The 27,613-nt window shown below is 36.6% G+C and overlaps 4 protein-coding genes across 7 annotated transcripts; 1 reads left to right on the forward strand and 3 right to left on the reverse strand.

Annotated features, from left to right (window-relative positions):
* Positions 1-13: 13 nt before the first annotated feature.
* LOC121756839 lies at positions 14-6,527 on the reverse strand. Its single transcript, XM_042152247.1, has 15 exons — positions 6,213-6,527; positions 5,652-5,746; positions 5,454-5,567; positions 5,216-5,320; positions 5,064-5,135; positions 3,580-3,692; positions 3,246-3,380; positions 2,936-3,004; positions 1,965-2,052; positions 1,805-1,876; positions 1,606-1,706; positions 1,118-1,235; positions 711-770; positions 474-584; positions 14-383 (listed from the first exon to the last, which is right to left on the reverse strand). The coding sequence occupies exons 1-15, from the start codon at positions 6,334-6,336 to the stop codon at positions 249-251; spliced, it is 1,512 nt and encodes a 503-aa protein (XP_042008181.1). The 5' UTR covers positions 6,337-6,527; the 3' UTR covers positions 14-248.
* Positions 6,528-6,819: 292 nt separating this feature from the next.
* On the reverse strand, positions 6,820-13,388 carry LOC121756812. 4 transcript variants are annotated; one of them, XM_042152227.1, is made up of 12 exons: positions 12,983-13,387; positions 11,937-12,360; positions 11,711-11,847; positions 10,712-10,825; positions 10,498-10,581; positions 9,944-10,111; positions 9,663-9,798; positions 9,235-9,398; positions 9,026-9,149; positions 8,830-8,922; positions 8,529-8,615; positions 6,820-8,399 (listed from the first exon to the last, which is right to left on the reverse strand). In XM_042152227.1, the coding sequence occupies exons 2-12, from the start codon at positions 12,255-12,257 to the stop codon at positions 7,038-7,040; spliced, it is 2,790 nt and encodes a 929-aa protein (XP_042008161.1). In that variant the 5' UTR covers positions 12,258-12,360; positions 12,983-13,387; the 3' UTR covers positions 6,820-7,037. The 4 variants fall into 4 exon arrangements, with proteins under 4 accessions (XP_042008161.1, XP_042008154.1, XP_042008148.1 ...); XM_042152220.1 differs by having other exon boundaries at positions 9,663-9,801; positions 13,174-13,386; XM_042152214.1 differs by having other exon boundaries at positions 9,663-9,801; positions 12,983-13,386.
* Positions 13,389-15,367: 1,979 nt separating this feature from the next.
* Positions 15,368-22,429, forward strand: LOC121756848 (alpha-mannosidase At3g26720). The gene is made up of 29 exons (XM_042152258.1): positions 15,368-15,772; positions 15,846-15,929; positions 16,007-16,095; positions 16,160-16,334; positions 16,414-16,533; positions 16,647-16,730; positions 16,814-16,885; positions 17,174-17,287; positions 17,364-17,464; positions 17,550-17,643; positions 17,757-17,924; positions 18,478-18,567; positions 18,944-19,009; positions 19,141-19,197; positions 19,267-19,486; positions 19,556-19,695; positions 19,966-20,034; positions 20,139-20,198; positions 20,335-20,406; positions 20,481-20,528; positions 20,615-20,734; positions 20,857-20,922; positions 21,098-21,210; positions 21,309-21,393; positions 21,479-21,589; positions 21,658-21,753; positions 21,837-21,884; positions 21,969-22,037; positions 22,115-22,429. The coding sequence occupies exons 1-29, from the start codon at positions 15,566-15,568 to the stop codon at positions 22,322-22,324; spliced, it is 3,048 nt and encodes a 1,015-aa protein (XP_042008192.1). The 5' UTR covers positions 15,368-15,565; the 3' UTR covers positions 22,325-22,429.
* A 32-nt stretch (positions 22,430-22,461) lies between these two features.
* On the reverse strand, positions 22,462-25,444 carry LOC121756856 (aldehyde dehydrogenase family 3 member F1-like). The gene is made up of 7 exons (XM_042152270.1): positions 25,201-25,444; positions 25,036-25,104; positions 24,521-24,952; positions 23,996-24,273; positions 23,799-23,889; positions 23,176-23,325; positions 22,462-22,789 (listed from the first exon to the last, which is right to left on the reverse strand). Exons 1-7 carry the CDS (start codon positions 25,396-25,398, stop codon positions 22,553-22,555), a joined length of 1,455 nt encoding a protein of 484 aa, XP_042008204.1. The 5' UTR covers positions 25,399-25,444; the 3' UTR covers positions 22,462-22,552.
* Between the last annotated feature and the right edge of the window lie 2,169 nt (positions 25,445-27,613).

Raw genomic sequence — 27,613 nt, forward strand, 5'->3', positions numbered from 1 at the left:
TAGTTAGAGAATGTTGATCATTGACATAAGATTTATTGAGTTAGGGAAACAAATAAGGCCCATTCTTCAACAAACACACACACACACACTACTACATTGGCATTGCCATCAATGATTACAAGCAGCACAAACTGGGTCTTTTATATACATGAAAAATGAAATGTAATCTACTGGGAAAAAAGTAGAGAAACTACACCAATCAATAGCTTCAAAAATATCACAATCTTGCAGTTGTTTAGTGAAATAAATCAGGGAGAGGCAGAGGCAGAGGCAGAGGCCCCGGCAGGTCTCTGTTTGGCCTGTAGGACAAGTTCTTCTGTAGTCGTGCCTATGATCTCATTAGCATGCTTCAGACCAACGCAGTAGTACCTTCCAATTGAATCCTATATCCATTTAAATCACAACCAAACATCAGTCACTGTCAAGAATCACACAACGTGTGTCCAAAAATCACCCAGAGAAATGTATCTCACCCGACAAACTATGCCTAGTTTTTCCAGTTTGTGAACTGCATCGTCGACATCAAAATTGCATCGCTCACCAAATTCATCTAGTATTAGTTCTTCACATTGCTGGTCAAGGTCCTATTATTATAGCATAAGAACACCAGATTGGATATCAGAAATTGTACATCTAGAGGTGCAAAACTCAAGATCGAGCTAACCTATCATAAAAACATTGAAAAGCGTTCTAAATCCAGATATGCGTACCTGAAGAGTCGCTTTCCCTTGTTCCATCAATATGAAAAACGCAATAATAACTTCCTTTACCTGCACATTTGTGATAAGTTAGCCAATTGGAAGCATATAGACCTATAACCACATTCCATGTTCAGTTTCTGTTTTGATAGCATATAGTCGGCATTCAGTTAACAACAACTATATCAAGTTTAAACACACATTACTGTTCCACTTTCTGTAATAAGGGTCCGGATTTCGTGTAACCATGTAAGAATATGTATTTGGAAAAAAATTGTTTTTGCTCATAACAAAAACTATTATTTAGATCCAATTACATGCGAATGAGAGTTATGTCCTTTAGGGAAATGAGACATCCAAATTCCAAACAATTAATAGCTGTCAAGCTTGGAAGTAAACTATACGCTGATCTTACTCACTTCTTGCTGAATAACATCATCGCACAAGTGAAGAAGAGTGCCCCGTCCACTATCCAATTGTTTGTCATACATTGATTGTGTGATTAGATTCTGATATGTGGCCATATTCTGTTGAAACCTGGAAAGTGAAGAAACTTCAGCTAACTACAAAAAATAGTGAAATCATCTCAAATACGTAAACCAAGATGGAAAAATGGGATGGATAAGTGAAACCATCTCAAATACGTGGTAAGAAACCAAGATAGCAGGAACCGAACTATCTCTGAAGGGAGGGACCATAAAATGAGTCTGGATGTTACATTATAACATACTCAATTTGTGGATCACTGATTGAGCATTTTTTTGAGGGGGTGACTGTGCAAGATTAATCTTACATGGCTTACTTATTTAGTTACATAACAGTTGAACTTGCAATTTCTGCCTTTTAAAATTTAACACTGAACAATATGCATTAAAAGAAATAAATGCCAGGGTTGGAAACGCTTAACGTGAAGTAAATCTTAGCACAGTAACCAAGCACTGTGGAAAGAATAGCAAACATGACCCAGAGGTCAGCTTTAGGCATTTCAACAGATCCTACGACAGCAACCTGAAAGAGTCCACCAAAAATGGATATGTTATTTTAAATTAAAAAAGAAAGTGGTAATATAATGGAATTAAAGATAATTATGGAAGAAGTTAACCAACCAGCCCAACAACTGCAGATATAAGAAATTTGACCCAGTCCATTGGAGTTAAACTTGGATTTTTTTTCTCTGGCTGTATTATAATGAGCATAAAATGTTTAAACAGAAAACTCCATCATCTAGAGTGAAAATGAATGGGGAAGAGGATCAAGAAAACCAACAAGGACAATTTCCATATCAGCCATAGGGATGTTTTTGAAGTGTTTCACGTATATGCCCCGTTCTGCTTTAGTTTTCGAACTCGCTCGCCTGCATAATGTTTTTGGTTAACCTTTTGAATTTGATCAAAACAAGAACCAAAATCTCTGAAACAGAATAGCACAAGGGTGGAAAGGGCTCAAAGAAATTGTGGCTTAAGTTTTCTCAGTTAATATATAGTAGTAGTAGTACTATTTTTTCCACTAGCAACATCAATTCTAAATACTTTTTCAAGTAAAATTAGTTCAGTAAATCATATACTCCCTCCGTCCCAAGGTAGTTGAATCGTTTCTTTTTTTACACTCGTTTTGAGAAAATGATAATAAATACTCCCTCCGTCCCTAAAAAGTATGAACATTTGGTTCGGCACGGGTTTTAATGCATAATCGGTAAAGTAAGAGAGATAGAAAGAAAAAGTAAATAAAGTATTGTTAGGAGAGAATGAGTTCCACCTTATTAGAATGAAAAGAGTTTCCAAAATTAGAAAGTTCATACTTTTCAGGGACGGACTAAAAGGAACTAGTTCATACTTTTCAGGGACGGATGGAGTAGTTAAATTAGAGAAAAAGTAAAGTAAAATAGAGAATAATGTAGAGAAGATTCTTATCTATACTATTCTCTCTCTTACTTTACTTTCTCTTCACTTTAACTATTTATTATCATTTCTTCAAAACGAGTGCAAAAACAAACAGACTCAACTACCTTGGGACGGAGGGAGTACTAGACTATGTGAATCAGTAAAGTAGAGTTAAGTAGTAAAGAGAAAGAATGAAGGGCAATTAGCATGGAAACAAAAAGTACTAAGAAACCACAATTTAAGCTGTTGGACCTGATTATGCGTTGAGCAATGTATAAAAATATAAGAGTAACAGAGAAACAATATGGCAGACATGTAACTATTACTCAATAACAAGATAAAATATCAGTTGCATACCTGTACACAACTATGATCCTATCGAAGGTAGGTTCTTGAATTGTATTTTTTTTCAGCAGATTTTTGAAACTGAAACAAGAAACCATAAAAGTCATTGGTAAGGTAGGATTAGTCAGCATCTCAAAAACATATAATGCGCCCGAGTTGGCTTTTTTAGCATCACAGCTAGCTTAGCCTCAGGATAAGTTCATAATTCTCACAACATACAAAAGTCGGAGCATAAAACTTCGTGTAAGGATCTTAAAATCTAAAGAATGCAATATTCAAGTCAAGCTACAAAAATGGACCAATTACAACATCACTAAGAAACCTGAGTTCCATATTTTCGAGACGAATGCGTTCGACGTATAATTCATGATCTTCAGTTTCAGAAATGATTTCGTCGTCTTTTTTGGAATCCTTCTTCTGCCTTGAACTAGTCCTCCTTGAAAAGACCTTCTCTAATCTGAAACCAGAAAAGGACATTGATTAAAATTAAATGAGTGTGCTTGAATGAGGGACTAAATGAACATTATGATCATAATAAGAGGACAGGGAAGCCAGGAGATGGCAGCTGATCTCTGCGTATATAAGATTTCACATAGAAACTTATTTATCTCAAACCTTGGCTCAAGAAAGTGTTTGCAATATTGAATTTCATTCACCTGGTTTTTCTCATTATCCACGCCCACATACGTGCAATTATTGCGTCCACTTTCTCCATGATAAAATAATCAGTTGTCTTGTCAATGCCAATCCCACGCCTGAAGATTACATACTGAGGACCAAAGAAACATCAGTAGAATAATGGAATCCAACATCATATAATGATGCAGCCAAAAAACAAAAATAATAGCAATGCAACTTATGTACTCCCTCCGTCCTTTAAAAATAGAAACTATTTCCATTTTGGTCCATCCAAAACTTTCTATTTTAGGAAACATTTTTTTTTCTCTAATGAGGTGGGACCCATTCTCCACTAACAATACTTCAATCAATTTTTCTTTCTATCTCTGTCTTACTTTACCAATTGTGCATTAAAACCTGTGCCGTTTCAAAATTTTCTATTTTAAAAGACGGAGAGAGTAGTATCTAAAATTACAATGAACAGTTATAGTATACAGGATTGCAATTGTTCATAAACTATAAAGCAGCAGTGAAAGCGTCGGGTGGGTGGAAGGTTTGTGCCCGGCGCAAGTCCAAACTCCAAAGCTAGCAGCAGCTTTGGACCAATAGATTAATATCGCCAAATTATGGAGGGACGTACAATACAAGTGATAGAGAGATAGAGCAGCAGCGGAAACGCCGGGTGGGTGGAAGGTCTATGCTCGGCACAAGTCCAAAGCCAACAGCAGAGAGTTAATTTTAGTTATAAATAGTAGTATATTTTTATTTATTGTTTTGGGCCATGTAAGTGGTTTCACAGGATTTATTAAGGTATCTATAGTATTTCTTCATGGTAAGGGCATTAAAAGTCTGAGAAGATCTAGTGCAACTTTTGTGTGAGCAGAGCTTTAAACTCTGAGGTCTGTTTGAGGAGTATTTTCCAATCATTTAGTACCAATTCTCTTACTCGTATCATCTCAACTCTATTAAAAAGCTGACAGTGGATCCAAGCTTAGGAAATGAAACAAAAGGGTAGATCTGGATTGAAATGTAATGTTTTTTTAACGTAGTAACCAAACCAACATCTTATTAACTAACAAAAATTCAACTGTCTCAGCTAATTTATGAGTTCGGTCAACTTCCTATAAACTCTCCATATGAAGTACTAACAAATATCATTATCCTAAGGACTTAAATAAAATTGAGCATTTTTTTACAGTTACTCCAAGTCTCCAAATATTAACAGACAATATCCATATATGCTTTCATCCCAAACAAAACTGAGCATTTTTGCAGTTACTCTAGTAAATTGAATTTTGGTTGGGCAAAGGTGCACAGACAATATCAATATTTGCCTTGGTCTCTTAGAGCGCCAAATTGAGGGTTAAGAGTCCATATGCATATTATTGTTTGAATGACTCAGTCATGAAAGAAGAATAAGCTATAGACATGTCATAGATAAATTAATGCAAATGTTTCCTCTTATATCAAGCAGGTAAGAAATATGTAACAAAATCATTGCTTAGAGAGAAGTGACAGATACCTTATCGGCAAAATCTGGGAGATTTTCGTGAGGATGTGATTCAAAGAACCTCTTCAAAACCTTGTTGTCAAGCTACATTCAGCAAAAATAGTTCTTTGAATAAATGAACGGATATCAGAAAGCATGCTTCAATGAATTTCACAACACTTCACCTTAGACTCATCCACAGTGATCGGAAGGTTAAGAAGATATTGCCCAGAATGTGCAACTTCAATCTCTTCATCAGTGGCTATCTTAAAATTGCTTTTCTCCATAATCTGCAGAAAAGATTTAAACGAAAAGCGAAAGGCATTAACAAGTAAAGAATAAAGTGAATCTAGTTAACAAATTCAGCACTGTGGTAAGTCCACATGTGAAATCCAATAACAACTATGAGGAGCATAACCTTACCTGAAACAAGTATTTCAAGAAATTCTGCTCAAGAGTGTCAACTTCATTAGAAGATAGGTTCTGCTGCTCCAACTTTTGTGTTCCATGGACTGGATCGAAAAGGGAGTAGAGTTGCTGCAGCCATATTCGTATTGAATCAGTAAGGTGTTAGATTATACAATACAGCAACTCAGGGACTATAGAGCACAAGGAAATCACCATGAGGTCCTCAAATTGCAACATGTACCAAGCTCGGATTGTGTACTCCACTCTCTTGCAGAGCTTCAGAAACTCCGCACGGTCGGAGCTATGCTCTGCAGAGAAACATCCAACGGCTGAAAGGCAGGGGCGGATGGAAAAAATTGTTTTGGTATGGGCTATAATAGTATATACGGAGTACTAATTTAAGTTCAGAATTTCGAAACAATAATTTTCCTCTGCTTCATTGTGATGATAAGGGCTTTCTAAATAATTCAACTATGATAGTATGTGAATTATATGTACGTCAATCACTGTTAAAAGGCATACAGAAACATTCCAAGTGCCGCACAAATGCTAAAGACCAAATTTTTCTGTGCATAAACTGGAGTAGAGCAGCTTTGTTTTATTCGGTTATTCCAAAGGTTGTTGATTAGCAAATGTTAAAGAAAATAAAACGAAATAAAAAAAGAGAAGAAAAGAGTTTGGGTGATTTGAAATCATTTTGGGAAAAACGAGAAAAGGGGGGGTTGCAAGAGGAATTGGATTGAGAAAGAAAAGGGGGAGAAAAAATGAAGATACCGATGAGATTGGCTAAGTGGATGATGAGCTTGGGCTTGAGGATTGGGATAACAGCTTCGCGCTCCAGCCGGATTACTTCTGTGTTGGTGCCGGACAAGGTGATCTTCTCCATCGCCGGAGCCATATGTTTGTTTGTGAATTCAAGGGAGCGGGAGAAGAAGAGACCCAAAATATCAACGTTACACTATTTTACTGATTAATCAATGAAGGTAGCTCCAGCTTATTGTTACTTACTTATTGCAGAGCAAAGATGATGTTTTTAATTGAGTTTATAAGAAGAAGAAGAATGGAATTACAAAGAGCTGTGGATAAAACATACTCCTCCTAAAACTTAATGCACCTTTTGAATTTTAATTTAAATCCCCATTTGACCAACTTTATTTTATTTAATTTTTAGTCTCAAAGCAATAAGTGGAGTATCATTTATATCATTATTATTCATCGGAGTCACCATCTGGAAAAAACACTAGGAAACAATTGAGAGTTTTTAAAATTTCGTGATTTGTCAAAATCATATTTTGACAGAGTTAAAATGAGAGAGGAGATACATACATACATACATACCTATCTCTTTATTGCCGACAATTTGTAACTATAAAAATTGTACTAATTGATAGTAACAAGTTTTCCTCCCTTTCGGGGCAGAGGCCCACAGCGTTTTTAATCTTATTATATAATCTGCGACTACAAAAATTGCACTCGACATTAGCCAAAAAAAACAGATACTAAATCAATTTCCATGTCTCCCTCTCCCTACTTAATATACATGGCAATCCATTGGCTCTATCTATTTACACCCCAAAAATTGTTACAACCCACACTCTTCTATTGATTCCACGACTTCAGGAATGGTTTCCCGATCGACTCCTGTATTCCCGAATTCTGCTGCGTTGGCAATCCCATCCGGTCGAGGTTGTTCATCCTAATACTGCCCCAGCTCTCGTGCCCACTCAAGTAGTTCAGTGGATTCGCAGATAATGGTAAGAAATTGCTGCTGCTGCTGCTCGATGGGAGAATACCTCCTCCGCCACCTATCCCGTTGTAGCTTCCTGGCTGTACCAATCGTTCCGAGGACACCACTGCTGCAGCATCGTAACTAGCTCGTGGAAGCTCATTGCATTCGGATAGGACACTGAACAGCGTCTGATCTGAGCTACTTCCACTGTTGAACCCATTAACAGGCTCGAGTGAATGCCATCCGTCCCTGTTTCCGTTGTCACCTGCATACCAGCTCCGACCCAACTCTCCGCTGTTCAAATGATGAGCAACTGGCATGCGTACACTACTGACATTTGCCCAATCATGAACATTTACGGCCAAATCTTCCTGCCTAGGAACACTAGTAAACCGATTTCCAGAATAAATACTCTCCTGAATGTTCGGGTGCACATACAGATCATTCAGTCTCTTTTGCCTCATATCCATTGGAGGAACCGGAGGTGGATGAACATGCTCCCTAAAATGTCCGGAAAAATGAGGCATCTCCATCAGTAGATCGCTTCCAGGCTGAAAATCTAGTCCAGAATGTTTCTGCACTTGATGGTATGGCAAAGTACTCTGCCCCTTCAACAGAGAATGAAGCAATTCACTTCGGTCTTGGTTAGCATATGGACCGAAGAAAGACATATCGTAAGTTGGCCTATGCAGCAAGTCCTTCCTAGCAACTTTGTCCAACCGGTTTGTTGGCAGATTAAACATTGGCACTGATTGCCCATGCTGCATAAGTTGGGGATGCCCAATCGACAACTCATGGGTGGATGCATATCCAGAATTTGATGCGGTAGAATGGTAGTAAGAAGTATGAACATCACTAACTGGCCAAATATCATTAGAAACTGCAAGAGATGCCCCTTGGCTAAGTGGAACCTCCGCATGATTCATAATTCCTGAGTAACCAGAAACAATCTGAGGATCTTCACGTTTTGCACTCCCGCTATCACCATGAGATTCCATCTCCATGGAATTGGCATGTGGGTTACTATCAAGTGAGCTGATTTGCTGCTGATGTTGATCCTGAAGAAAACCAGGGCTGGATGAAGTTATCATCGTGCTCCTAGGGCTATTATTAAGCGAATCACTATGATCCTGAACTATAACATGGTTGGGTTCATCCTCATCCTCATCCATTTCTGTACTATCTTTTGCACGCTTCTCAAATATGCAGTCATTTCTAGTTTCTTTTTTATCCTGGAAGTCAAACGAAAATGACCAGAATTAGCAAACACAACTTCATAATTTAGAGTCAAAACAAGCTGATCCAGAAGGAACAGAACCAAATATTAACAATCAAAAATAGAAAGAAGCAGCAAGATCAACCTCTATTTCTGTTGCCATTTCATTAATTGACTCTGCGTTATCATTCTGGTCCAGGAGTGAGTCATCACTTTGCTCTTTTTCCCCCTCCTGACCACCAATATAGAATTAAGAAAGGGTCCAATTCTAAATCTAAGCTCTGAATTCCATCAGACCAAATGCCCCCTAAGTTAATTTATGCTAGTGTCTCTCATATCATGAATAATGAAAGGGACAGACACAGAGAGCCATCAAAATGGTTTTCAAAGGAACTCCAAAATCACACTATCTAGATCAAAATAGTTATACAGGACAGCTCATAAACCTCAACTGTGTCGGAAGGTAGAACTTCTCCTTCGCCATCCGAGAGCTCCATCACACCATTGCTAGAGACATTTTTCTCGTAATCCAGATTATTCTGGAGAAAAGTGATAATTACACAATTGCAGAAATTGAACATTTTCCAGTCAAAATTCAAATAAAACTACAATGCAATAGAACCATAGCAAAAGGCATCAAACCTCTTGAAGTTCCACTTTTTGCCCTACTTCTTCACCCAAGGTTTGTGTTAGTGCTCGTCTCTGCAATCGTCTTTTTCTCCAGCTAGCAAAGCCTACTGGGATGTCTCTAGTCACCAACTTCACCCTGAGATATTAACATTTTAATGTGCCCAGGATCTCACACAACTACTCTGTTTCAACTTTAAAATATAGTAAATGAATGAACTAACCAATATTCATGCAGCTTCTTACGCTCTTCTTCCTCAAATCTTGCAAATGGCTGCACATTTAGAGCATCGAGGCTACCTAAAACATTATTTAAAGCCATGGGCTGAATGTTATTGCCAGCATACTTGATGCTACTTTTAACAAGTTCATGCTGTTCCTTGCTGACCTATACAACCACAGGCAGTCAAAATCAACAATTAAATAATTATCATAGGAAATATAATGGCATAGGACTGCCAATAATATACTGTGATCAAAACATGAGGAAAGGTTTGGGAGGAAAAAGATTGCCTATAAAATAGCTGAGTTTGAATAAGAGGTAAAAAACATTAGTTGGAATCAGAACAAAATAGTTATAAGCGACATAGACCCAAACAGCCAAAGCAGTAACTAAGTAAGTAAAAATAGCTGTATGAGACACCAATACAACCTTGATGTAAGACATGTATTTGGCTCCATCATTTTGCTGGATATTCCACTGGTGTATCTTCTCTCCTTTCCTATGTGCCACGCCCACCACTTTTAGCCCACTGGAGGAACTATCAGATATCTTTTTCAAGAAGTCTCTTCTTCACATTCCAGCAAACAAGACAAAATTATTAGGTTTTGACATGGACTTTGGGGGTAAGCGCACAAATTCAATGCCTCAAGCTAACAGAGAAAACTCTAATGAAGAAGGATATCGCATTGCATTGAGAAAATAGGCATTACCTCCTATAAGATTCTCCTTGCACTGTTCCCTGGTTCTGGTTTTCACTACTATAAGCCATCTCAGAATTTGGCCAAGAGCAAGAGTCAGGCGTAGCAGCATGGTTCTCCTCAGCACCATAGAATCTAGCATCTGAGGCGGGCATAGTTTTCTCAACATGCTTCCTAGAGCTGTTACATAACACAACATGAAACTCCCTAATTATTATTGGTTTGCGTGAAAGAGGAATGCAAGAGATACAAAATCTGCTATTTTGCCAATTGTAGACATGAGCAAAGTTCAGGAAATTTAAGATCTAATCTGCGGTAAAGAGAGCAATGTTATTGAAAGTTGCCAGAATGAGAATATATTATGTGATGCATGTGTCATTCCTACTATATATATGCACAAGATAACCTAATAATGAGTCACATATGGTAACTATTCAGCTAGCAAGGTCTCTGACAAAGATATATCATCTTATGCATTTCCAAGACCCACAGAAAGCTTTAAAAATATACAACTCCACTTGAGAAAAATGTGTGAACTCATACAATTAGATGAAAAAAATAATAACCTCCAAATGTTCTGCATAATATCCACTTCAGGATCCTTGCAACCTGACCACTTATCCTTCCACATTTGTAAGTTTTCAATCATACTGGCAAAGGAAGCATAATAACACGGTCACAAAATAACTCAGACCAAGAAAAGGTAAAGGGGGAGATATAATTGGCCTAAAAAAAGTAATACATGGAAAATAATCTGGAAAATTAACCAGGACTACATACTCAGTATGATAGTTCTCTAAAAAGGAATAGTATGTCTTCTTGGAAGCTTTGAGAGACTGCTCCTCATTAAGAACATTATCTGGATGAAGCTCTCCGAGACAGATAGAAGCACTCCTACAGCAACAAAGTTCAAAATTGAACCAATATAACTTAGACAAAGTTAGATTTATAAGTCATCCTTCAAAATAAAGAGTATGCTTGAAAAGAAAAGGAAAGCTAGCAGAGAATGCAAAAGAACAACAAGGGATTCCAGAAGTAACAGTACAGATATGCATCACTAATTCCAGTGAACACTGCATTTTGACTTCTATTTAAACTTACTTCTAGCCTAAATAGAATAAGAAAGAAAAAGTCTAATCCAGAAAGAGGGAAAAAAAGACAAATGACAAGTAAAGGCCTGCCTGTGATAAATATAAAGGCTTAACAATACAAATTTATAAGATGGAACACTTCCGCATGACATACCATCACTTATATGGTTACACCTCCTTGTATAAGTGAGAAAAAAACATAACGAGAAAGAAATAATGCAAGAGTTATTCAAATGCTAAAGATTGAGATGAATGAAAAGAGATGATGTAATATCAGATACATTTCTTAACTTGGACTTAGATTGGACAAAACTCACAGAATAAGCAGCTTAGAAAGTAACTTAAAACATCAGAAAGATTTTAAGGTCCTTCCAGAAGACTAGAGTATTCAAACAGATGACTATTAAAGGAACACCATCTGATTTGGTTTACAAAGAAGAGAAGACAGTTCAACAAGTTCCTGAAGAAGAGTCAGCATGAACGAACATCTCCTAATTGCAAAGGAAGAAGAAAGCAGGAAGACGGGATAATTAAATCAACGAGTGCCAAGTGATGGTAAATTGGGAGCAATCCCTTAGGCTCACAAAAAAATAAAACAATAACATATGATGAAGTACAGCATACAGGTTTTGAAGCAATATGCAAGTAATTCTAATATATTGCTCAAAAGGACATAAGCGAGACTTGCCATTTCATAAAAGGATTTCCAAAATGGAAGTTGTCTCCAGAAAGCAATTCTCGAACAATAGCATCTGGATCGACTTCTTTAGGTAGGAATTGTAAAAGAAAGCTTCTCTCCTTGTCAGATAAATGGCTCTGCCACACCTACAGTAAGTTCAATATGATGGATAAGTCCCAGAAAAGAAATTGCATTTAGAAGATGGAACTTCCTTGTAATCATAACTATATGTTACCTCATAAGAGAGAACCTCAGAGAGGTTATCTAAATCAAAGATCTCCGAAGGAATTGGGACGACATCAGCCAAAACATTGTGCCCTCGAGGACCAGGTTCAATAAATGGAATCAAGTGTCTTTTTGAGAAACCAATCTGCTCCTTCCTGGATACTACACTTTTTTTCCTGCTGTCCCACTCAAGAGAGATCTTGGGTCTCATGTTCAAATCATGCTGTTGGGCATGCAGTTTTTTCCTGTTCACCCTATATTTTTCACGAGAAGTGCATCCAGACAAACTGGCAGCATTTACTCGCTTCTTTTTCCGTTGATCAGCTGCCATTTGCCCAACTGAAAAGCTCGTCAGAGAACTCACAAAAAGAGCATTTGATATCTTCACCTAAGTAGAAAATGAACCCGTGCTACATTAAACTACCAGACAGCACCTGGAAATAAATAAAATCCACATTAAAAATGCATTATAATAAATCTCCAATTCTTATGCGACGAAGACCCGAATCCTGAATAAAAAATTAATATTGTGTGTGCGCTACACCATCCCATGAGTGTCTTGATTACTTTTATGATTTCCTAATAACCCTACAGATACAGTTGAGAATCAAGTGATAATGACAGCCACAACCAGGTACAATAGACAAATTGGAAGAGGACATCATTTATCTTCCAAAAGGAATATCCAAACAACGAATGAGTAATAAGCAAAGAAGTACAACAGGCAGGGTATGGATGATGATTAGCTATAACAAGCAGCACACTCACTAGCAAGGCCCAAATTTTGCAGAAAGAATCAAACAATAAGTGAGAAATTGCATGCAAATATAGAGGTTATGTAATAAAGAAGCAACAAGAAACGAAGCTAATATCTCTAAACAAGCAAGCAACCAACCAATTACATAGTATAAGAGAGGAACAGTCAATACAATATACATATACAAAGAAGAAATACGGCCCACAAGTCGAGAAGAGTGACAGACGAAGGAATAAGATTAAAAACAAGAAAAAAAAAAGCCCTAAAAATGAACAGCAAGGGAGGGGAAAAACAAGTACCTGGTGGCGGAGGCGTAAATCAATAGGCAAAAACAAATTATTGGAGCGAAAAGAAGAGAAGAAAGGTGGAGATATCGTATTGTATGCACACAAAAACGCAGAATCAATTGAGGCAGTGGGAAGAAGGGTTGGAGTAGTACTCACACACACAACTAATACTTGCATACCCACAGATAAAAACCAGGAAATACCTCTTTCTCTCTCTCCCTTATTGCTATGCTATCTGCAACTCAGTCCCAACTCCCAAAGTCCCAATTTTTTTTATAATTTAGGGATTGAATCCTCTTTTCTATTTATTCATCCACCACACACCATTGGATTTGGTCATTTGGATTGGAACTGCAATTACATTAGATCCACGCACGTACGACACATATGTACTATGTGTAGGAAAGATCCACAAACTCTTGTTTTTACAGCGCTGGGAAAAGATAAATATCGACCACATTTTGAGGCAAGAACCAATTCCTATATTTCTATATTTTTAATTTTAATTTTAATTTTAATTTTGTGCTATAAAATAAATGAGAGGGTGAATCGATTGCATAAAATCACGAACTTTGGTCTATGTACGACTTCTTCAAGTCGATTTAATTCAACTCTATTTCTGGCAAATTAAAATGAATGTGACAGTTGACTTAACTACGCGTATGCGTCAGACTTTAATTAAAACATCGTCGTTTTCTGGAAACCTTAAAAGATATTATTTTGATAATTCATTTTTAAAAAGATGCACATTTACCTCCGTTCATGAAAAATATACAAAGTTGTAGATGCCACGAGTTTTAATGCGTGATTGGTAAAGTAAGAGATCGTGAGAAAAAAAATGTGGAAGTAGTGTTAGTGGATTGTGGGGTCCACATTATCAATACCGTTAGTAGTGTTTGATACTTTCCATTTTTAAATTGGTCTAATTTTGGTGGACGGCCGAAAATGGTAAAACTAGACTTACTATTTTTGTGAACAAATGTAGTATATTTAAACGGCACCATGAACTTAAAAATTTATAGACGCTCCTTCATTATTTTTGGTGAGAAACCATTTTGGCAATCAACATTGTGTCTCTTATCGTCTTGGCTCATTCCTTCATATATCTTTTATCTTCTAATCTATCGTTTATTTCGCAATACCTTAGCGTATAAATTGAATCCCCAATTTAAAATAAGGAAGAATCCATGTCTATTTTAAGTTTTATTTTAATTTTGTGTTATAAAACAAATGAAAGGTTGAATCGATTGCGTAAAACACGAACTTTGGTCTATATGCAACTTTTTCAAGTTGATTTGATTCAACTCTATTTTGGGCAAATTAAAATCATCGTGGCAGCTGACTTAACTGCGCGTACACGTCACACTTTAATTAAAACATCGTCGTTTTTCGAATACCTTAAAAGACATCATTTTAATAATTAATTTTAAAAAGATGCACATTTATCTTCGTCCATAAAGAAATATACAAAGTTGTAGGTGACACGAGTTTTAATGGGCAATTGATAAAATAAGAGTCAGTAAAGGAAAATGTGGTTGAATTAGTGTTAGTGGACGGCATTATCAATACTGTTAGTAGTGTGTAAAACTTTCCATTTTTATAATTGATCTAATTTTGGTGGACGACTGAAAATGATAAAATTTGTGGACTAATGTACTATATTTAAATGGTACTACCATATTCTCTTCGTGCAGAATCTCATGAAGGAGCATGTAAAGATTTTTGTAGAGGAATGTAGTATTTTCAAACGACACCATATTCTCTTCATGCAACATCTCATGAACTCAAAATCTATAGACGCTCCTTCATTATTTTCGGTGAGCAACCATTATTGACAATCAACAATGCATCTCTTCTCGTCTTGGCTCATTTCCTTCATATATCTTTATCTTTTCGTCTCTTGTTTATCTCGCAATAGTAAGCGCATAAACTAAAACCCCAATTTATAATAAGGAAGAATCCACGAGCTCTTTACCCAAAAGATCACAAAAAACTTTAATAAATTATACTACCACCACAACGTGCCACCCTTGACCCTAAACCATGGCTCATCTCTCAATTTTCATATTGTGATTAAAGAGAATAAAAACGGAACTAAAGAGAGTTATGCATGCATGACCGAGTTTAAGGGATGGATGGCGATGACAAGAGAATGCCATCAACGGCAAAAGAGATTATGATAAATATCATAATATATACTCCTATTTTATTTTCTATTTTGCCCTTAACCTAATCAAGACACTAATTAAAATAGTGTACATTGAATGCAATAATAACATAATTTATCATTAAAATAATGGATAAGATTGTGGGGCAGCCAAAGACTTGTATATTTATCAAACAATAATACAGTTTTAGGTGGATAAGTATGTAATCTTAAAAAATACACTAATCTCAGCTAGCTGAGAGTGTATAAACACACACTCCAACATCTCACTCTACACACACACACAGTCGTCCCTTTCTTGAAAGAGAAAATCAGCAGTTGGGAACCCAATCCAGCAACAGCAACAGCAATCGATTGTTTCTTTGCGATCACGTGAAGAAATCCTTGTTTATTTATGATTACAATCATCAATTGAACACTCACACTCCATGGAGCTCCACAGCCTCTTCCTCATCGCAATTCTCGCCGGAATATTCCTCCCGGCGCCGGTCAACTCCGCCTACGTAGCTTACAACACCTCCGCCGGCGTCGTGCCCGGCAAGATCAACGTCCACTTGGTGCCTCACTCCCACGACGACGTCGGATGGCTCAAGACCGTCGATCAGTACTACGCCGGCGCCAACAATTCCATTCGGGTATTACTATTAGTGTTGCAATTTCACAGCAACCCTATTTGCATTTTCTAACGCCATTTTCGTTTCGCCTCAGGGAGCTTGTGTTCAGAACGTTTTGGATTCTGTCATTTCTGCGTTGTTGGATGACACCAATCGGAGGTTCATCTATGTCGAGATGGCAAGCTTCTCTTTCGCTTTCTATTCTGAATTTTCTTTTTTTTTTAATTGTTTCTCATTCCATGCTTATTCAACCAGGCTTTCTTCGAGAGGTGGTGGAGGCAGCAGAGTGATGCTCTCAAGGCCAAAGTCAAACGCCTCGTCGATTCCGGTCAACTTGAATTTATGTAAGCTCTCAATTCACCTAACCATAATCCTTTTTGGCTACTGATTCATTGAATGTGTGGTCAGAAATGGAGGAATGTGTATGCATGATGAGGCAACCCCTCACTACGTTGACTTGATTGATCAGACAACTCTGGGACACCGCTTCATTCTTGATGAATTTGGCAAGAAACCAAGAGTTGGCTGGCAGATAGATCCTTTTGGCCATTCGGCTGTTCAGGGCTATTTGCTTGCTGCAGAGGTGTTTATTCCATTTCCTTACTTAATTTAACTGTCCATTAACATGTATTGTTGGTTTTGATTCCATTGTCGTGTCGCAGCTGGGCTTTGACTCCCTATTTTTTGCTCGAATTGATTACCAAGATAGAGCCAAAAGGATAAGCACCAAAACTCTTGAGGTTATATGGAAGGCCTCAAGGTCCCTTGGTTCAACTTCTCAGGTAACTTTTATTTTTCTCCCTACTCACAAGTCCACGTACAATGCTAGCAGAATATTTTGCTTGTTCCGTGACTAACAAGGTGAAAGGTCTCTCTATCGTGAATCAAATTTCAGATATTCACTGGGATATTCCCTGTACATTATGAGCCTCCGGATGGGTTTAATTTTGAAATAAATGATGTCTCTGATCCCATTCAGGTTAGCAATGTAGTAAAAACAAACATTTTATCTTTCGGAGCACGTGCTTGAAATATTTAATTAATGTAAGATGTTCAATTCAGGACGATCCTCTTCTTTTTGATTATAATGTGCGGCAGCGAGTGAATGATTTTGTGGCAGCTGCATTAGCCCAGGTACCGTGTTTGATCGTCATAGCGTCTCACATCACTTGGACCATGAAATCACTTCATCAGGCAGATGGATGTTGGCGTTGTGCCTGATATGATATCTGAGAAAATCAAATTTTACAGGGAGGGGGGAATAAAATTTAGGAATATATAGACTTCTAGAAGGCTGTATTGGAATATGTATTTAAGGCACGACTTGAATTATCAAACTTCTGGTTTTGTTTTTCCCTTTTCTATGTGTCACTTTTGTATATGATATAGTAGTATAATTAACACTTTCCTTCAAAAATCCAGGCAAATGTGACCAGGACAAATCACATAATGTGGACTATGGGTACTGATTTCCGTTACCAATATGCAGTTTCTTGGTTCAGACAGATGGATAAGTTCATTCATTATGTCAACCTGGTAATTTTCATCCTGTTTTTTTTTCCTCTACTTTTTACAGTATGTCTTTGTATGAAAATGTACCTCTTGGTCTCAGGATGGGCGTGTCAATGCTCTATATTCTACACCATCCATCTACACTGATGCAGTATTTGCTGCAAACAAGAAATGGCCTCTTAAAACTGGAGACTTTTTCCCGTGAGTTATTATATCCTTATGAGAGAATAATCAACCTCAACTATTTTTTCTGAACTGATAATATGGTAATCACTACATTTCATAGGTATGCTGATAGGGAGAATGCATACTGGACAGGCTACTTTACCAGTAGGCCAGGCTTCAAAGGATACGTGAGATCTCTAAGTGGTTACTATTTGGTAAGTTTTTGTTCTTCGACTTGGATTCTGCAATATATGGCTGGAACATGTGCGCTTGTTCTAGTTATCGAAGCTTTTCATAGCCAGTTTCAATTGTTGGATTTAAAATTTAGGCAGCAAGGCAGTTGGAATTCTTCAAAGGCAGATATAGTACTGGACCAAACACAGATGCATTGGCTGATGCTTTGGCTTTATCTCAGCATCATGATGCAGTTAGTGGGACGCAAAGGCAGCATGTAGCTGCTGATTATGCTTTGCGGCTTTCAATTGGCCATAAAGAGGTACCATAAAATCATACTGACATTGAATCTTTCCATTAGCTGGAATGCCTTTGGCATAAAGCACATTTGTGTATCTGCGCCTCATAGGATTTTCTAAGTCAGTTTCTAAACTTTTGTTTGTCTGTGGACTTGCATTGTTTTGGAAATCAGGCCCGTTTACTAAGTCTTGGATTTGACTTATGTCAAAATGGTCCCTAGCTTTTTTTTAACACAAGGATCCGTTCTTAACAACGATCGAAGTTGGTGGGGTGGATTTTAACTTAAATCTGAGTATTAGGATTCAAAATTTTTATTGGGGACCAAATTGAACATAATAGAAGTAGAAAAACCAGTTTTGACATATAAAAGTACAAAGACCCATTTAAAAATGTGTAGAAGTACTTATGTTTCTTTCCTTTTCATTTTAACATTTTTTGTTTATCACTCTTTCCACCTTGAGCTATTACCACCAGGTATGGACTCATGAGCAGCGTATGATTGCTTCTGTTATTGGTTGAGTTTTTATTTGTAATATGAATTACAACACTTATCTATCTTGTTGTTTAACTTTCAGGCGGAGAAAGTGGTTGCATCATCATTGGCTGCACTAACTAGCTCAAGATTGAAATCTATGCAAGTTGATTCAGACCCTAAATTTCAACAGGCAAGCACATGATTCCTACTTTGCAGTGGGTTTAAATTCTCTTTTTATTTATAGTGTAGAATGCCAGCATGTGCATTGTAGTTTTGTGGCATCTGGATTATCTGCTCTATTTCACCAGTCTTGTGATTTTTTAGTTACTTATAGAATCTAATAAATTATTCTTTATAATGATGACATAAATTTTACTCCCCACAAAGTAGTCAATGGATGGTTGGTTTTACTATATCTACAAATGACCATCTCAGAATTTTAGGTTCTCTCTTCCTATTAGAATCAACTGTATCTTCTTTATTCTTTTGTTTTATTTCATTATAATTTTTTTACTTTGCTGCAATGTCATAAATTATTCTTATATTTTGATGTACTTTTTGTCTAGTGTCCTCTGCTCAACATAAGTTATTGCCCTCCATCAGAAGCTAATTTCACCAATGGGAAAAGCTTGGTAAGAGTAGTATTTTTTTTCCTATTTTAACTAGAACTAGGTAATACATAGTTCTTTGTTCCCTTTTGTTGGATGTTACTTCATAGTCATCTCATTGGAACTGAAGTCCCCACCCTCCCAATGTTATATAGGTTGTAGTAGCTTACAATTCTCTAGGATGGAAAAGAGAGGACGTCATCCGCATTCCTGTAAGTATCTGGCGATGTGTAAAAGTCATTTGAGTTGCTCCTATAAGTAATTGGTCATATCATTTGCAGGTTTCTTCTGAAAATTTAGTTGTCCGAGATTCTGCTGGAAAAAAGATTGAATCTCAGCTGCTTCCTATTTCCAACATCTCTTTGCTGACAACAGAATATCTTGTCAAGGCCTATTTGGGGATATCAGCCAGTGGCTCAGCTAGATATTGGCTTGCCTTTTCAGCGTCTGTGCCACCTCTTGGTTTCAGCACCTATGTTGTCTCTAGTGCAAAATCAACTGGTAGGAGTAAATGAGTTTAGTTTTGTTGAAAATAGTGCCATTCACATTAAAGACATTTTGATGCAACAGAATCCAGATCCTTCGTCTCAACGGTCTATACTTCAGAAGAAGGTAGTGTTGAAAATCTTGAAGTTGGTCAAGGAAATTTGAAGCTAGTCTACTCAGCAAATGAAGGAAGACTCACACATTATGCTAACAAAAGAAATTTGGTAAATTGGTCTCATGAGTGTTCTACATTTTCTTATAAAGATTATATTCACGTTCAGTTAATGAATATATTTCTTATTTGGATACATGCCTTTTACTTTGATCATTATCTTTTGGGTGCATCTGTGAAAAAGTTATAAATGTATATTGTTAAACTTTACATAGAGTGATAGAACATAATACTGGCGGACTGATAAAAAATAAGGTATCATGCTGTTTCTTATGCATACAATGCTGATGGTTCATCTTTGTTTCATTGATCATTGATGTAGGTGACTACACTTCCTGAGCTTTCATATAATTACTACAGAGGTTATAATGGTACCGACAGAGTGTTCCAGGTACTCTTAAGTCTTACCTCCTTGGAAAACCATTAGCTCCATGCATGTCTCCCACTGTTTATTTGCCCAAAAAATTAGGACTAATTTTTTCTTCATCTTCAAAGGCTTCTGGAGCTTATGTTTTCCGTCCAAATGGTACATTCCCCATTGAACCTAAAGCCCAGGTTTGCTCCTTACTTTATGGTATTCCACAGCTCCAAATAGCTGTTAACTAGGAACTTATTTTTAATGATTCATATCACCCAAATGTATGAATTTGAATAGGTGCAAGTTGTAAAATAATGCGTCTCCTGTTTCCAGGTTCCTTTGGCTGTTATTCGTGGCCCATTACTGGATGAAGTGCATCAGCAGCTTAATACATGGTTATATCAGGTTCAGTGATGCTAGTGATTTCAATTTTAGCCCCATACATTCCTTCTCCTGTGGCTAATGCTTAACTCGCGCAGGTTACCAGGGTCTACAAAGATAAGGAACATGCTGAAGTCGAGTTTACTGTAAGTTAAACTGTATCCTTGTGGAATGCAAGTTGATAGTCTTACATTATATCATTGCACATTTCTTATGTTGGTTTTATTTTCAGATTGGGCCTATACCTGTGGATGACGGGTATGGAAAGGAAATAGTAACTAAAATTAGCACAGCCTTGAGTAGCAACAAGACTTTTTATACAGATTCCAACGGGCGGGACTTCATTAAAAGGGTATATTTTAACTTTAGTTCTTAAGACTTGTGATACCGAAACAGCAGGGAGGAATCTCGACTCAAACTGTTCATATAAATTGGCCAGTTGTTGTCTAATACCATGAAATTTGCTGGTTGCAGATTCGAGATTATAGAGCTGATTGGGACCTGGATGTACACCAGCCAGTCGCTGGCAATTATTATCCTGTATGGCATCTGAAGTTTGTAAAATGGCGGTTTAGTGTTACTTAATCTTTTAGTTTAGTAGCTTATAAATGATATTTGAGGTTACTGGGTATTTTCAATTTTCATGAAATCATCTGCTTAAATATTGGGAGGTTTGGAACTGCAATAAAGCATTATTTAAATCTCTATGATGTAGATAAATCTTGGAATTTATCTGGCGGATGAAACTAGGGAACTTTCTGTATTAGTGGACCGTGCAGTTGGTGGATCAAGCTTGGTGGATGGTCAAATAGAATTGATGCTTCATAGGTCGGTTTACTGCTTTATGCCTCAATCCTCTCTTCCAATATTCACTATGGTCTGTATATTAGGCCATACTAGCTCAACACTTTACTTTTTTTTCACAGACGGCTGATCAATGATGACACTCGAGGTGTTGGTGAAGCACTAAATGAGAAAGTTTGTGTTCTTGACGATTGCAAGGGTTTAACGGTACATTTACTTGCATGATCAATTGAAGTCAGCCTGTAGAGGCATTCACACTGTTTTTTTGAGTATTTTTTAACCCCTTCTTCAGGTTCGAGGGAAGTTCTATTTCAGAATTGATCCGCTTGGAGAAGGAGCAAAGTGGCGCCGCACATTGGGACAAGAGATTTATTCCCCACTACTTTTGGCGTTTTCTGTTGAGGTGAGACGATGGTATTATGCTTGTGAAAGTTGGAGTCGAGAGTGAGCTGAGTAATTTGGTTTACGCAGGAGGGTTATAATTGGAAGAGTTCCCGTATAACTACATTCTCTGCTATGGATCAATCATATAGTTTGCCAAACAATATCGCAGTCATAACTCTGCAGGTGTGTTTCTGAAACTCGAGCTCCTGCATTTTTAAGACGTGCAAGATCTTATTGTAGCTCAACGATGTCTGTCTTTGCTGCAGGAGCTTCAAAGTGGAAAAGTCCTCCTTCGACTGGCTCACTTATACGAGGTTCTTCTCTTCGATTTTTGAACTAATAACTATATTGGCTTATGATTAAGTAGAAATAATGATGTGTTTTTGACATGCCTCAAGGCTGGAGAGGACAAAGATTACTCAGTGGTTAGTGGTGTGGAACTGAAGAAGCTCTTTTCTGGGAAGAAGGTAAAATTAATTCTGAGTCCAAATGCAGTGCCTATAGTTGAGAATTGATTGTTGTTGTATTAAAATGGCAAATTCAGATCAAGAAGGTGACGGAAATGACGTTGTCGGGCAACCAAGAGAGGAAGAAGAGTAGACTCGAGTGGAAGGTGGAAGACGAAGACGAAGATGAAGAAAAAGTGGTGAGAGGTGGGGGTGTGGATCCTGTCAAGCTTGTGGTGGAACTTGCTCCCATGGAGATTCGGACATTCATCATCGACTTCGATTACCTAAAAATGGTTGGTTCTTGAAAGGTGTATCTTGTAAAATAGTAAAACATTTGTAAGCATGTGAAATGAGCAAGACCATATCGCTCATTCCATTTCTCTTCTTCAAATGAGTTCTAAATCAAAATATCAACGCTAACAGATTTTCAAAATGTTGGACATAAAATTAAAATGTCTCATTTTCATTGGCAGTTTTATTTTGCATTGATACAAACAAAGAAACATTGATTTCAGTTTACAATTTAGATGTGATCAGGATTTGAGACCCAAAATGATGAGAAGAATTCGAAAATAATCAAATCTGTAGGCAGATCTAAAGAGCTGCAGCTTCTGGTGATTCCATGGAGGATATCTGAACCAGAAATCAATAAGGAAGCTTCTTTTTATAATAGCTTTCTCATGAGAAAACATATCAAATGAATATTTTCCATGATATCTCCCAAATCCACTCTCTCCTACTCCACCAAATGGAACACAATCTCCAATATACTGCACCAAATTAAACATTTTATAAGCTTTTGCATCAGGGCAAATTATCGAAAAAAAAACACTAAGTTTGATTAATTTCTGGTCAATCGCGCAACTTACTAAAACAGCCGACTATAACGTGACTTTGACATGCTTCTCAATTGTTCCATAATCATGATTTTAGGAGTAATTATGTATATTGTGGCAGATGGAATGGACAAAATGTTCAGTTATTTAAACGACGTCATTTAATACATCTAGTCGGATTTGTTGGTCGCAGAACAATTTAGAAAAATGTCAAAATTATGATATAATCGGCTATTAGAAATTAATCAAATTTTATGCTTTTCAACATTTTTACCCTTTATATTAGTACTCCTATATTTAAAGACGAGTGTTTAACTTACTTGAATGATGGCATCATTAATCACAATGCTGCCTGAAGATGTTTGTGTGGATAGTTTTTGCTTCAACTTTTTATTATTTGTGAATGCATATATGGCTAGTGCTTTTGGCCTTGCATTGATAAAGTCAATGCTCTCTTCAATATTATCCAACTGCCAACAGAAAAATAACAACTTTTTTCCATTAAATATTTGTTTGAAAGTAACATAACTCACTTTACTGTGCTGCTGCATTAATAAACTAAAAAAGTTCATAATTAATCACATTTATTATTCATGTAGGCATTGCCGGACAACATACTTTAATCTTGTAGGGCACCAGAAATTTCAAATTCAAAATTTAGAAAATACTATAGCTTTCATTTGAAGTTATTTTGTGTCAACATACATTGAAGATGGCATTGTAGGCAAAATACTCATTTTGGGTGATTTTACAAAAAACTCTGCTGAATAAAACATTTTTTTGTATTCTACAAAAGGAAAACACGCCAATGTACTACTAATGTGTATAAAAGGAAACACACTCATGTTATTGGCGTGTTTTATTTTAAATTAAAAATAAAATTTCTTTTTTCATAGAGGGAAATTTTTTTTCCCAAGTTGTAGTATGTATATATAGATCTCACAGTGATAATGGGGAGCAATGGACCAAAGATTTCTTCAGTCATGATTTGAGCATCAAGTGGTGGATCTAACAGCAATGTTGGTTCAATGTAACTGCAAGAAAAGAAAAGGAAAAAAACATACATCAATAATTATTATTAATTTGTAAAGATAAAAAGTAGTATATAACTTAATTAATTATGACAGATTATGTTCTCACAGATTGTCTTCATCCATTAATCCACCAAGAACAACAGAATCTCTAACCATTGGATCATCAAAAAGACGGCTTAACCGTGAAAAATGGGATTTGTTTACTATTTTTGCAATAGTTTTAGATTCTTTCGGATTCTCCCCAAACATCTTGAGAATCTTTGCCTTGAGCAGCTGAATTAGAGTGTCAGAGAATCTTCTGTCGACAAGGATGTAGTCAATCCCTATGCAAGCTTGTCCGGCACACGTCCCGAATTTCGCCGCAAGGATACGATCCAACGCCACCTGACAACAAAACGTTCGAATAAGTAAAATTGCAAGCAATATATAGGCATTATCCAATTCTATTAGCATGTACTATATAGTATGAAACTTATTGGAAAGTGAATAAAAAATTTGTTAAAGCGAACAATATCATACTAACAGCTCTGTTAGTATGATTATGAGATTTTTGAGAAAAGTGAAAAAAATAGAAATTGGTCAAAGCGAATAATATAATATTAATGTGGAGTTTGAGCGTGCATATCATCACCTCTCTATCCCAAGAAGACGAAAGAGAGTAGTCGATAAGCGCAGGGCACTTTCCTCCCAATTCCAATCCGACGGGAGTCAAATTCGCGGCGGCAGCTGTCATGACCGCACGCGCCACGGCGGAGCTGCCCGTGAAAAAGATCTTGTCCCATTTCTGCCGCAGGAGGCGCTCCCCGACAGCGACACCGCCTTCGACAACTCGGATAGCGGAGGTGTCGAGGTAAGTGTGGATCAAAGTGGCTAGGGTCGAAGAGGAGGCCGGTGCGAGCTCAGACGGTTTCAAGACAACTGCGTTCCCGGACGCAATCGCTCCGATCAACGGCTCCAACGATATCCCGAAGGGGAAATTCCAAGATGATATGATTAGAACTACCCCAAGAGGCTCCGGGACTAGTTCTGCACTCGATGGGAATGCAGCGGCAGGCAAATCAGCCTGTAAATGAAAAACCATTATTGATCCTCTTTAAAAAACAAAAAAAAAATTTGTAAACAAATTGGACTTTAGTTAGACTTTACCTTCTTAGGAGCCATCCATTTCTTCAAGCATTTTAGAGCAAAATTAACAGATTTGATCAAGGGTCCCACCTGAAGACAACATAGTAAGTAGTATTAGTATATAACTGATGATCAGATGTATAGATTTGTAAGGAATTAGTAGTAATAATGGAGTAGTGTAATGACCTCATCTCTAAAAGATTCAACTGGATGCTTTCCCAAGTCTTGTTCTAGAGCTTGGAAAATGTGATCCTCTTTCTCAACAAGTAGAGAAAGCAAATTCTGAAGCTGTGATCTTCTCCATCCTTCTTCCTTTGTGATCCCACTCTTGAATGTTTTCCTCAACTCTTGCATCTCTACTTCTACATCTCTTTCCATATTCATTTTCACACTCTTTGCTCAATCTCATCCTCAATCTCCTCTATATATATACATACTTATCTCGTGATTTGTACATTTTTTTAGACAATAAATAGTATAAGTTAGTTAGTAATTAAATGATTCCCACGCAACTAATAAAGTGATGTCAATGACTAATTATTAATTAACATCTTTAAAAACACATGCATGCTTTGGGTCGTGATGTTATTTGACAAGTCATAGTACTACCAGTTATTAGTGTACAAACGAGGACGTTTTGGATGGCGATGTGGAGAAATAATCGCGTCGACAAGTTGATCGTCTTACAAATATATTCACAGTAAAATGAATTCAGACCATAAATTAATTGAACTACCGAAATCCAAAGTATTTAAAGTAGTAAATTTTTAATAGTTTGGGTTTCAAATTTAAAATAAATATAGTAATCTCTGGAGGTCGAGGATGATAGATTAATAGCAGGAAGTCTCCTATCACTTTTTGTTACTTTTCTTATGTAGTGGTTTGTCTATACAATAATTTCATTTATTTTTATGTTCCAAGTTGCTTATGTATTACTACTATGCTCCATTTCCATAACTCATGTATCTATACACATAGGACAAAAGTTAAAACTTAAAAACGACACATATTATACATTAACGCAAATAATTTTAATTATAAAACCACACATTCAATATTGTGAGAAACTCAAAATATAAAAACTCCAAAGAGTATTGTCACAAATTGTGGCCCATAACCTATAGTCATCATATTAATTCTCATTTAGGATAAACTAACAAGTCATTGGTAATTTATTTCATTTTATTAATTACAGTTGGGTAAACTCGAATGTCATCTCTTTTTTTAAAAATTGATATCTAAATTTACTAAAGTTTTAAAAGCGTTATTATTATTATTATTATTATTATTATTATTATTATCATCATATAGTACTATAAAACAAGGGACGTATTAATTTTTTTGGGCTTTTGTCGTATTATATTTAATGCTACCAGCACAATCTCACGCATTCCAACTCATGAAAAGTGCTACATTTAATATTTTTTGACAACAATGTAACTATATTAATTTCAATTAAATGTTGGAGATTAGTGCAGTGGGCTCTCATAGCATCCACATCACTGCTCTTGCCAACGAGCACGGATGTGGGCACGAACCCACTTTTACTCCCTGCTCTTAGGCAATAGCACAACACCCACATTCGTGCTCTTCCACAAGGACATGCTCAAGGGTCCCACCATTCTATTATTCAATTTAAATAAAAACATTTCCACAATATTAAAATGCATTAAAAATAACCGGAATAATATTACAGATTATAAAAAAATACATAATTAAAATCCTAAAAATTAAAATTTTCTTCATTAAAGTCTTAAAAATTAAAAATTACATAATTTAAATCCTAAAAATTTAAAATTACATAATTAAATTCATAAAATTAAAAAAACTCACTACTCGTGGCCGAATTTCGCACAAATGGATGATGAATGTGTGTATTTATAGATGATTTTGAGATTAATTTTTTCTAAAAAATTTCAAAAAAAAATAAAAAAAATGGTAATAAAATCTGTATATTTTTGGGAATCCAAAAATATATTTTTTTTAATTTTTGGTATTATTTTTTTATTTTTTTAAAAAAGAAAAAAAATGCCAACGGCCAATAGAAACGCGTAATGTCGCCCTGCTCGCTGGCATGAACGTGCTCTTAGCTAAGAGCAGCGCCGTGCCAGCGGCAAGAGTGCAGCGGCGGACAGTGGTGTCGTGCCGCTGGCACGGACCGACGGACGGACGGACAACAGTGTGCTTTCCGCTGTGGATGCCCTTATATACATCAAGTAGATTGTAGTTAAGTGCCCATCAATACTAGTCCAATACCAACATAGATTTTAAAATTTAGGCTAATTTATAGAGTTGTGTCCCTTTTCTTACCGAAAGACCCTTCGTCCCTTTCGTCATAATAATTTGGCACATGCACAATTTGACCACTAGGTTAATACTAGTATTACATAAAATCTTGTACCTTTATCATAGTAAAATGTTTAACTCAATCATGAGTAGTGTACACTTTCATGATTCATTGATGGGCAACGAGAGAAGGACCATCTATTCGAAGAGTATAATATGTATAGTAGTAGGAGTAATTTCTTTCGACCATGAAAAAAATTAAGATTACGTGTAACATGATTATGCTTTTGTATTCATCTCAATTAAGATTATC

The sequence above is a fragment of the Salvia splendens genome, chromosome 1, assembly GCF_004379255.2.
Source record: "Salvia splendens isolate huo1 chromosome 1, SspV2, whole genome shotgun sequence".
Taxonomy (NCBI): Eukaryota; Viridiplantae; Streptophyta; class Magnoliopsida; order Lamiales; family Lamiaceae; genus Salvia; species Salvia splendens.

Coding starts and splice junctions, on each gene's coding strand:
- LOC121756812 (XM_042152220.1), bottom strand. CDS start 12,257: ATGGCAGCTGATCAACGGAAAAAGAAGCGAGTAAATGCTGCCAGTTTG. Junction 10,826..11,710: donor GGAAATCCTTTTATGAAATG/GCAAGTCTCGCT, acceptor TTGTTGCTGTAG/GAGTGCTTCTATCTGTCTCG. Junction 10,112..10,497: donor ATTATGCAGAACATTTGGAG/GTTATTATTTTT, acceptor GTTATGTAACAG/CTCTAGGAAGCATGTTGAGA.
- LOC121756856 (XM_042152270.1), bottom strand. CDS start 25,398: ATGAATATGGAAAGAGATGTAGAAGTAGAGATGCAAGAGTTGAGGAAA. Junction 24,274..24,520: donor CGTCTTCTTGGGATAGAGAG/GTGATGATATGC, acceptor TTTTGTTGTCAG/GTGGCGTTGGATCGTATCCT. Junction 22,790..23,175: donor TTAATGATGCCATCATTCAA/GTAAGTTAAACA, acceptor AATTTGGTGCAG/TATATTGGAGATTGTGTTCC.
- LOC121756848 (XM_042152258.1), top strand. CDS start 15,566: ATGGAGCTCCACAGCCTCTTCCTCATCGCAATTCTCGCCGGAATATTC. Junction 19,010..19,140: donor TCACCAATGGGAAAAGCTTG/GTAAGAGTAGTA, acceptor AATGTTATATAG/GTTGTAGTAGCTTACAATTC. Junction 20,529..20,614: donor ATGCTGAAGTCGAGTTTACT/GTAAGTTAAACT, acceptor TTTTATTTTCAG/ATTGGGCCTATACCTGTGGA.
- LOC121756839 (XM_042152247.1), bottom strand. CDS start 6,336: ATGGCTCCGGCGATGGAGAAGATCACCTTGTCCGGCACCAACACAGAA. Junction 1,877..1,964: donor CTGATATGGAAATTGTCCTT/GTTGGTTTTCTT, acceptor ATTATAATACAG/CCAGAGAAAAAAAATCCAAG. Junction 585..710: donor AAGGGAAAGCGACTCTTCAG/GTACGCATATCT, acceptor CTATAATAATAG/GACCTTGACCAGCAATGTGA.